This window comes from Chiloscyllium punctatum, chromosome 35 (assembly GCF_047496795.1).
Source record: "Chiloscyllium punctatum isolate Juve2018m chromosome 35, sChiPun1.3, whole genome shotgun sequence".
Taxonomy (NCBI): domain Eukaryota; kingdom Metazoa; phylum Chordata; class Chondrichthyes; order Orectolobiformes; family Hemiscylliidae; genus Chiloscyllium; species Chiloscyllium punctatum.
In genome coordinates this window covers 24,179,996-24,191,214 of record NC_092773.1, presented here as the reverse complement: position 1 = coordinate 24,191,214, position 11,219 = coordinate 24,179,996, and the positions used below count along the sequence as shown (strand labels likewise).

Below are 11,219 nucleotides of genomic sequence, written 5' to 3'. Positions count from 1 at the left end.
CAGCTCTCAGCTGATAATCTCACCTCACCACGAGGAGAGTTCAACTTTTCAGTTTAACAACAACAGGAGACGATGTGGTGTAAGAAACTGATATTGATGCAGATAATGAGCCCTGATCTGTGTGAATGGTCGAGCAGACTCAGAAATATAAACGGCCTCCTTCTGCTGCTAATTCTTGTCTTTTTATTTCCTCTGTGGACTCTGTGTTTTCATTTTTTCTGTTGTTGTGAAACTCTTTCAAGTGACTGCTTCCTTCTTTTCATTCATTTCAGGCCATCCCAGGATCATATCACCTCATTCGCCATTTTCAATTTGGCATCTGACAACAGCTGTCAGTTTTCCTCAGATTGTTCAACTTTCTGTTCCCAATTGATAAGGTCGCTCATACATCTCATAATATTTTCTTCTTACGACATCTCCACACTGAGTGATGGTGACTCAGTTGCTTTGATTGTTGCTGGGTTGAATATTTCAAGCAAAAATAGCTTCCAGTGGGTTCTTGAGCTTCTCTCTGAACTTGGACAAAGATGCCGCATAGAAAATGGTGTTCGTACAGCAATTCAAATTTCGCAGCATGTATGCAACTCTTTCAAATGCATATTCCCCATCCCTATCTAAAGCGGCGTCAATATCAAAATAAGATAAAATGTACAGCAGCCACAAAAATATGAAGCTTCCAGAAATGACGAAAAGTAAAATTATACACTGCCTTCTACTCTCCATCTCTGGGTCACTGGAATTTTTTCCCTTAGTCTGACCCTTCAGACTTTTCCGGACTTGACTGGCCACTAAAATGTGTTTGACTGTCAGGGCGTTGAGGAACAGTATTAAACCGAAAGGGAATATTGGTGTTAGGATCTTTTCAAAGTCGTTAAAACCTCTCCACACAGGGTCATAATAGTATGCACCTGAATTAATACAGTACCATGGTACATTGTCAATGATCTCATAAGGTTCAAATCTGAAGTAGGTAGGAATATTTTTTAGAAAAAGCAGACAGCTGATTGTTGCAAGAACGACAGTTGCGGTTTTTTGAGTGCAGTATTTGGTTTTGAGTTTCTCACAACAAATGATGACATATCGATCAAAGGTGAAAACGATGGTAAACCAGACAGAACAGTCTATGAGTAGACGGCACAAAGCATAGTGAACAGTACACACTGGGGTAATGTCCAAGAATGATGGTGGGAAAAAATCATGTTTGATTCTTTCGAGTATGATCTCAATGATAACGACCAATAGATCCACTATTGCCATGGCCAGCAGATAGCGTCTGCTGCAGGATGAGAGGCCACAGTTACCCCGAAGTAGAATTCCAACCGTCACTAAATTGACTTTAAGAGAGAGAAAAGGGGAAAAAAAAGCAATGATCAATACAGACAAACATTTTCTTTCATGGAACTTAAGTGGTAAGTGTTCGATTTCATCAACACAAACACGTCAAAGTAAACAGTTAGAGGATCAAGAATTTGAATTGACCCAACACTGAAACTCACGCCTCCAGTTTTAATACATATGGGATGTGCGCAAGAAGAAGAGGAAAGTGGGCGAGTAAAATTTTGAACGAGGAACAAATGCACAGTCAGATTATAAACTACCTGTTTCTTTCAGACCAATTGCAGTTCAGGTAATGCCAAAGACGGAAGGTGCAACATTCATGATAAAGGAGAGCTCTTCCTGAAGCTCCTGATTCTTCCTTCAATAGAATTTGCAATTCCACTTTCAAGCAATAGCAGCCCATAGCAATTACACACTAGAAGCAACTCAAAGGCAGGTACTATTTGATCCGAGGATGTCAAAATATTAATGTTGTGGAGAATGAGCATTCAAGCAAAACTGTTAAGAGAAGGTGAGCATTCTTTCTGAGCAAGCCAGAAATGGCAGTATGTGTTCATGCATTTATATGTGCCCAAGAAGATGTGTAATAGACAGAAGGCTGAGTGTAGCTTTAATGTTGTCAGATATAGTTGTCCCAAATGCCAAGTTCTGTGCTTTAAATACTGCATCATTGGAATCATGCAATCACAATCAGTTACAATTTCATCCTAATCGAGTAATTTTACTTATATGTCAATACATATCCGGCCTGATTTCGGAGTAATAGATGGCTCAGCTCGAAGAAATGCAGAATATAACATTGCTGGTAGTCGTCAGAATTTTGTTTACCACACTGGCATAAATCGATCACGTAGGATACTCCATTAAACAGTGAAATGAAGCAGTTGTTTTAATCTACCCAAGTACCTAGCTTCAGAACAGTTCACAACTCACCAATCTTGACAGTAATTTACAGTCAGTGGTGTAACGTGAAACATTCCACTTCCTGACCAATGCTGTTGTGACATCAACCGTTGGCAGTGCTGATGGAGTCATAGCGTAAGTGGATCACAGAGTCATACATCGCGGCAACCGCATCTTTAGTCCAAATAGTCCATTCTGACCATAATCCCAAACTCAACTAGTACCACCTGCCCACAGTTGACCAATATTCCTCCAAACATCTCTAATTCATGCACGTAACCGAACGGATTTTAAAAGTTATAATCGTTTGGGTATTTAGCACGTCCTCTGGAAGTTCTTTCTGCATACAAATTGCTCTCTGTTTAAAAGCAAAATTCCTTCGTGTTTTTTTTTGAAACCTTTCTCCTCTCACCTTCTAATTATGATCCAATGTCTTGAAAATCCTCACATTAAGGAATAACACTTGCAATTCGCATAAATTATGCTCGTCATGATTTTTTAAATCACTGTCAGGTCAGCCCTGAACCTCCGACGCTGCAGTGAAAATAGAACCAGCCTCTCCTTCTGATGCACACACTTCATTCCCGACAACATTCTGGAAAACCTTTTCTGAACCCTTTAACTCTTAATCATGTCTTTTCCACAACACAGCGATCATAACTGGACACATTACTCCAGGAGATACCAAAAGAACGTCCAGTGTAAACTAAACATATGGTCCCGGCTCACATTTTTAGCCAAACTGTCTTTATATGATGCGAACTTCAAAGAATTGTGTTCCTGAAGCCCTAGGTTACGATGTTCTACAGCGCTAACAAAGCCCTTACTTTTAATTGGAGAAATATTCATTGTTTTCAACCAGAGGTCTGTTCTGATAGTGGCACCTACCTTCGTTGTTCAATATTTTTGCTTTTGAGTTTTTTTGCCATGGAACTCCGTCGCTCGGTTTTTTGCAGAAGATACTGACAATTGTTCTTTGAAAAATATAACAGAAGAAATTGTCGACGAGAGAGAGCAAGAGCGAGAGAGGGAGAGGGAGAGGGGACAGAGAGAGAGAAAGAGAGAGAGAAAGAGAGAGAGAGGGAGAGAGGGAGATAAAACATGAACTGGCCCATGATTTGGAAAAACTTTTCGAAATGTACGTAATTCGGACATCAGATAAAAGATACAACACTTTTGCCTGAACAACAATCTTCAGAGTATATCAGCTTCACTGTAGGATAATTTCTGTATCCTTGCTCAAACGTCTTACTAATTTAGCATAACTGCAATAGATTTCTTCATTGTCAAATTTCTGCAAACAGCAGAACCTGCTTTCCCCATCATCTTCCTCTCAAAAACTTGAAATAAACGTATGAGATGTGGTCCATTACCATGTGCCTAGAACAACTTCATCACATATCTCTGACATATCCACGACATTCTGTTCTTGTATTTCTTGGAAGCAACTGGAAGAACTCCCTGCCGCCACCAGCCCACTCCAGCTAACGATATAGTCTACCCTTAAAGAACTGTTCTGCTGATGAAGACGCTTCTACCTGCTAACCTACCTTTATTTAAAAGTACTTGCTTCTCTCAATCCCTCGTGTTCAGACAGCCATTGCCTGAGTTATAATATGTTCAGTGGAATTGCATATTGTTCCTTTTTTATCAGGCCATGAGTTTTCTTGGAAATGCTTCTTTTTAAAAGTTTCTGGTTAAAAAGTGTTTCTAAACCTTAACGATTAAAACATTAATATCCCAATTTCGTTCTATTCAATCACCGTAGAAATGATTATAGTCCTTCATATAATATGCGTCAGCGACTTTGTTCCCTCCCTGGAATGGACCAGCACTGACTGCAATAACTTAGTGAGGAAAGGCTGAAACAGTGGTAGCAGCATATGAAACTGCAGAAATATGTCCGAAATATTTGAGCTAATGTGCTGATGAAGTAACATTCTTGCTCACTCGGTAACCGCAGAAACTAGTTCAGGCAGGGATTTGATCAAACTCAGTGATTGTCTTCACTTACCAGGAAAGCCAATGATGCCGAGCACCAGGTAGAATATTTTTCTCACTGTTCGAACCAGATCGCGCATTTTCAGTGCGCAGTAATGTGCCACTACCTTCTGCAGGCAATCCCCCTCAGTTTGATTCTCTTGTAAACGATTAGCAGTATCTTAATTTTATGCTGATCACTATCTCCACGGGGATATTTACGTTGCACAATATTCCAATTTGATGTTTTTTGCTTCTTAAAAAGTTGGAACAAACAGATGACGACAGCTGAACTAATCCTCTGCCACTGAAAAATATTTAGTGTGTGGAATTACTTGGGGAAAATACCCTCATGAATGGACAGTACTGATCACATGAAGTAACTAAAATGAATTGGAAACGATTTCAATGTACAATGCAAATGGTCCTTCAAATATTCCCTGGTCCAGCTTGAGACCTCGTGATGATGACTTTGCCTCAATGATCAGTCAATGACTGAATTTCAAGAATCAAACTCAGGTCTGTATTTTTAAGGATAGGCATGCCACTGTCTTCAGTTAAAAAAGGACAGTTGAGTATTTCACAAAATAAAAGTGAGCAATACAGAATTCGCCCTTTCCATGGTCTTCTTCAGATTTGTGACAGACCAGATGAGTAAGTCTCACAACTCCTCATCCCTCCATCATTACATCACTCAAATCTCTTTGTGTTTCTTGATAATTTCTATCCTATTGAAGTTACGTTCGCCATGATCTCAGTAGCTTTCCTTCACACTTATAAGACTTTCTGTGAGCACAGTAGCTTTCCATTATTTGGGTATTCACGTATGATCAATGTCTTCAAACCTCCGTCTACCATCGAGTGTCCATCTGTAGAAATTGACTGTGCTTCAGAGAATAAAGAAACTGGGAAGTGTAAATGTCTTAAACATTTCTCGAGTGCATTTCCCAGTATTGGACAAATGTGATTTATAATCTCTCTGAATCTCTGTCAAGTTTTGATTTGCTCCAGTGCTCTGATGCACCTTTCGATCCAATGCACGTAATATTGCACCTATACAAACGGGAGACATTCTGCATGCAATTTCTATCTCTACTACTTTTTAAAAAAAAAATCCAGTATTGACGCTTGCCTGGTTATCCACGAGTTCCCTATCTCTTAAAACAACATAGTGTGGGTTAACATTGAGTGGAAACTCATCTGTTCTAATCAGATACGTACACTAGCTGAAAGAGCAGTTCAGATGCTTAGACTATTGCATGCCTTCTGACTCCTCAACGTCATTCCACAGTGACAAGTGATTAAATCCCCCACACTTGCCTGAATGGGTGCACTTTCAACAGCGCACAAGACACTCAACATTATCTTTGCTTTTTAGCAATGGATGCCATATCCATGATGCATTGTACATACTTTTAAAAACTCTTTCGTCATTAACATCCAGAATCAAGACCACTATCCTATAGAAAGACAAGATAACATTTGCTTGAGAACATCGACCACTAAAAAGTTCCCCTTCTATTCACTCATCATTGTCACACAGAATTGTATCACTGATCCTTCAGTGTCACTGTGTCAAAATCCTGGAACTTGCTCCCTGCCAGTGTTGCCGGGTTCCCTGCATCTGCATCTGATACCACCAAATTTACAGAGCAACTTGTAACCAGCAATAATAGCTGTCACATCAGCGACCCCACATCACACAAGTGAATAAAACAACCCCACCATGTTGTTGATTGTACACCAATATCTAACCTCCACTAAAAGTCTTCCTGTCTGACGACCGTTCAAACATCAGAAATAGTGGGACTAAGTTGGCGAGTTTGGTGATGAGAGAAGGCTGGGGAAGTATCTGTCTGTGAATGAGATTGTGGCGAGTGCGATATTGAGTTAGGATATGTTGACATTTAGAGAACCATGCCGGTGAGATTATTACAATAGGATTATGCAATACTGTGGACAAAATGAGGCTGCCAGATGAGGGATGTCAGGGTCGAAACGCATGCACTGGGAAAGCACAGCATTTCAGGCAGCGACCGAGGAGCAGGACAATCGCCATTTTGGGCATAAGCCTTTAAACAGGAGTGTTTGTTGTAGGGGACGTTGCATAGAGATGTTCAGTGCATGCTGAGGAGAGTGTCTTCTATTTCGACCTGTTTGCATATGTTTTTTCTTCTTTGCATGGGACACGTTGCTATGCAGCGTTTTACTATGAGGATAGGGGCCATTGCAAATGTTGTTTCCTGAGAGTCAGATATGTTTCGAGGTTCTTATGAGCCGGAGAGATTTCGTGATGTTGGGATGGAGATAATGGGCTTGGGTGTTCACTATATTATGCGGACATGTGTGGTTTTGGACATATGGATAGTGGTCACCTTTAAATGATTAGTCTAAGGATCAGTCTTTATATTCAATGAACGATGCAGTATGAATGGAACTGCAATGCAATGGCTTAAGGTGCTGTTTAAATGTATCATCAGAGTTAGGCCAGATTCAGGGTTCGCTGTTATGTTCGTATAGTTAAAGGTACAGTGAATGTTGAATTTGAATTATAATTTTGTCAATGTTCGATGAGCAGTTAGTTTAATGTTTCAATGACGATTGCTTTACCGTCAGTCTTAGATCTAGGGGAATGCTCGACTTTGTGGTGTTAAGGCACATATGGATCGGTCAGCTGGAGCAGTTTGGCATTCGCAGATGAGCAGCAGTTAGCATCGAGATCAGTTTGAGATCCACATGGGGATAAGTAAATGAGAACTGGGTAGTTCAACCACATTTAACTTAGGAGATAGTTTCTGGAAGTGAAGTTAGTGACACTGAAGAACCAAAGACTATAGCTATAATGAGTGGCTTGGAGGATAACTTACATGTGTAGCATATTTGCACCCATTACACTTATACTACTCGATGATCGAAGTCATAGAATTTCAAGTTGCTTTCAATGTAATTTTTATGAATTTCTGAACGGAATCATGCAAATGGTATGCACTGTTGTGGCTGAGAATTGCTGGTGGTGAGAGGAATGTCGATGGATGTGATGCCAGTTAAGTGGGTTTCTTTCTTCTGAATGGTGCCAAGTTGTTTGCGTGTTAGTGGAGCTGTACCAATCCAGCTGAGCGGGGAGATTTCGATCACAATTCTTACATATGCCTTGTAGATGGTCGACTGGATTTCTCCGAGTAAGGAGCTGAATCGGGCAGAACCTCGGTGAGGTCACAGCTGGAGAACTATGTGCAGTTCTGGTCATCGTAACATAGGAATTATGGCATTCTACTGCATGGGTTGCAGTGAATATGCACAAGCGTGTTACTTGGGATCGTGATATCTTCAGAGCAGAGAGTTTTCTGGGAAGGGAACCTGGTAAAGATCGCCCAGTTTATCAGGACCATGGCCAAGTTGAATGGAAAACAGCTTCTACTTGAATTCGAAGCGTCAGTACGAAGGAGACAGAACTTTCAACTGGAAGACACAGGACTTCGAGTCAGGAAAACATTTTTATGCTGAATATGGCGGGTTCTGAAAGTTGCTGCCTGGGAGGCTAGTTAAAGCAGGAAAATTCACAACCTTGAAAATGACCTGAGACAAAATTATGGAAGGACGAACTAAGATAGAGGCAGGAACGTTATTTCCACTGGCGGGTGAAACTAGATATCAGGATCATAAACTCAAAACAAAAGGGAGCAGAAGTAGTATCAAGTTGAGATGGAACTTCTTCATCAAAATGACAGTGAATCCATGGAATTTGTGGAGTTTAGGCTACCTCCTTGAATACTTTGACGGCTAAGGTAGTTCTTCTTTAACAGAAAAGGAATTAGGAGTTATCATGAGAGAGTGGGTAAGTGAATCGGAGTCCATAAAAAGATCAGACATGATATTATTGAATGGCTCGACAGGTCGTTGTGCCAGATGACCTATCCTACTCCTATTTTTAATGTGCTTCTGTTTTGATGTCGTTATATCACTTGATGTTTTATCATGTGTCATAATTTAGATTAGATTACGTTACAGAGTGGAAGCAGGCTCTTCAGCTCAACAAGTCCACACCGACCCACCGAAGCGCAAACCCACCCATACCCCTACATTTACCTCTTACCTAACACTACGGGCAATTTACCATGGCCAATTCACCTGACCTGCACATCTTTGGACTGTGGGAGGAATCCGGAGCATCCGGAGGAAACCCACACAGACACGGGGAGAACGTGCAAACTCCACACAGTCAGTCGCCTGAGGCGGGATTTGAACGCGGGTCTCAGGCGCTGTGAGGCAGCAGTGCTAACCACGGTGCCACCATGCCGCCCAATGTTGCAGGCAATGGAATGACCGTGGAAAAGGAAAAGTGTAGGGGGCATAGTATAATTTGGCAGAACCAACACAATGGTGGAGGGTGGGAAAGTTTCTTCGATAGTGTTCAATCCATGTTTTCATCGGCTTGTATGTGTATTGCATACTTTCTGGAGTGTCACCACATTTATTCTTCAGAGAGGGACGAGATAAAGCGATATAGGCAATGTGTCACCCATATGAAAGCTAGAAGTTGTTAACGAAACGGACTAGACAGAGGCAGGTAGTGCTGTGAGCATAGTCGGAATTTGCAGGTATAGAATGCATTGTAAGGGGTTTTGGACTCACATATTAATGGACATTACTTTGAATAATAGGAATGGTATGGGGAGATGTCTGTTTTGAGGTTCACTATGTATCTGGCCCTTCCACTCTGGAGTTGAGTGTGTTGATTGCATAAACCATTTCATCCGTATGCAGGAAGCGGATGTTCAGCCTCTCGAATTTGCCCCATAATTCAATAAACTCACGGCTGACCTGGCTGCAATTTCAAAGATGCACTTCCATCCAACCCGGTAACCCAAACATTTCTTGTTATGCAGGATTCTCTGTATATGTTCCTGAACAGGTATTCAAAGTCTTCGTTACAAACACCTTTTCAGGAAGCGTGTTCCATCGACTCTCAATAAGACCAGAAGATGCAGGAGCCGCAGTCGTGTATTTCGAACTTGACAGAATATTCAACGCGGTCAGTTGATTACTATCTCTGCATCAAAACTAACCGTTTTCTTTCCAGCATTCTTTCACAGAGAAACGACACACAGTCAAACAAAGACACTGACTGGACAAAGTAAAGAAAGCACCAATGCTTGCCAGATTATTGAGTAGAGTCAAACAGTGCGGAACTCCAACCGCTTCATGCTGCCCAAGTTGCCAAACAAAATTAGTCATACTTGACTTTATTTAACGCAATTCCATTAAATCTTTCCTACTCATCTTCTCACAGAAATGTCTTTTAAAGCTTGTCACTGAAGCTGCATCCATTTCCCCCAGAACAACCATTCTTTTTGTAAAAACGTTGCCCCTGTTCTACTTTATATAGCTTTCTCCTCTCAGCTTAAATGTACGCCACCTAGTATTGAACTTGCCCACGTCATTATAAGATATTTGTTTTCCAAACTCCTATATCCCAAGGCAACAAGTCCCAACAAATCCTGCCTATTTTTAAAAATCGAAACCTTCATTGGCTTGCTGCTGGGGAAGGTGGGATCTGTACATGAAGGACGAGTTGCACTTAATCTACAGTGGCACCGATGTCCGAGACAGGATAATAGTTGACCAGTTTGGGAGGTTTTAAACTAGCTTGGCAGGCGGATGCAAATCAGCAATAGAGATCAGAAGAAAGAGTTGTAGAACAGGCAGAAATAAAATGCAGAGCGTCTGTCAGGAAGGACCCTCGTTGATCGGGCAAAGGGATGTGTTAACGTTTTGTCTGTTCTAATGCAGTGACTTATGAATACGAGTGATGAACATACAACATGGACCAGCACTTAGAACTACGGTGTTGTGGATGTAACGAAGACATGGATTTCACAAGGGCAGGCATAGATGCTGGAGATTTCAGAGTTCAGATTTGTTTTTGAAAGCAAACAGGACTTTAGTAAAAGAGGATGGGGAGTGGATTTGTTAATCAGAAAGTGCATCATGGCTGCAGAAAAGGAGGTTGTTGAGTCCCGTTTGTCTACTGAGTCAGTATGGGTGGAAGTGAATAACAGGAAAGGCGTAGTGAAATAATTGGCTGTTTTCTAGAGCAGACCTTCTCCGCCAATAGCAGCAGAGAGACGGAAGAACTGTTTGGAAAAAAAGTGTTGGAAACAGGATTGTTGTTATAGGTGACTTTACCTTCCCCAATATTGATTCGATACATGAAAATGGTCTCATTGGAGCCGATTTTATCAGATGTGTCCAAGAATGACACCTGACACAATATGTAGATTGGCCGAAGAGTGGGGAGACCATATTATATTGGGTGTGAAGCAACGAACCAGTCCAGGTGTCAAATCTCTTGGCGGGAGAGCATTTCTGTGTCAGCGACCACAACTGCCTTATCTTTAGCACAGCCATGGAGAAGGATAAGGAATTATGTATGGGAAGGTATTTAATTAGGGAGGGGTAGTTATACTGCTATTAGACAGGGACTATAGAGAAGCATTGAGAACAATTATTCAATGGGAAACGTACAATGGAAATATGGAGGATGGGTGAGGAGCACTTGTTGCAAGTGTTGGTAAATCTTGCCCCACTGAGACAGGTAAGGAGTTGTAACATAAGGGACTGTGAATGATAAGAGAAGAGGAGCTTCACGCCAAGATGAAGAAGGACGATAACTTAAGTTTGAGGAATCAAGGATTTGACACAGTTTTAGAGGATTACTAGTTACCGAGGAAAATGGACTGAATTGATCTCGGAGGTGACACTGAAAAGCCTTGGAGGGAGAAATTGAGAAAAAGTCAAAGGCGTTCTACACTAACGTCAGAAATAAATGAATGAACAGAGAGAGAGTAGGGGAAATATTAGGTAGTGGCGACAACTTGCATCTGGAGTCTGATGAGGTAGGACAGGCCCTAAATGAGATTTTTTCGCATCTGTATTCACGAGAGAGTTGGAACTTGTTCATAGTGAGAAATCAGTGGAACAGGTTAATACGCTTGAAC

General features: G+C 41.2%; 1 protein-coding gene across 1 annotated transcript; it reads right to left on the bottom strand.

Annotated features, from left to right (window-relative positions):
• Positions 1-471: 471 nt before the first annotated feature.
• LOC140459569 (probable G-protein coupled receptor 139) lies at positions 472-4,322 on the bottom strand. Its single transcript, XM_072553815.1, has 2 exons — positions 4,256-4,322; positions 472-1,334 (listed from the first exon to the last, which is right to left on the bottom strand). Exons 1-2 carry the CDS (start codon positions 4,320-4,322, stop codon positions 472-474), a joined length of 930 nt encoding a protein of 309 aa, XP_072409916.1.
• Positions 4,323-11,219: the final 6,897 nt, after the last annotated feature.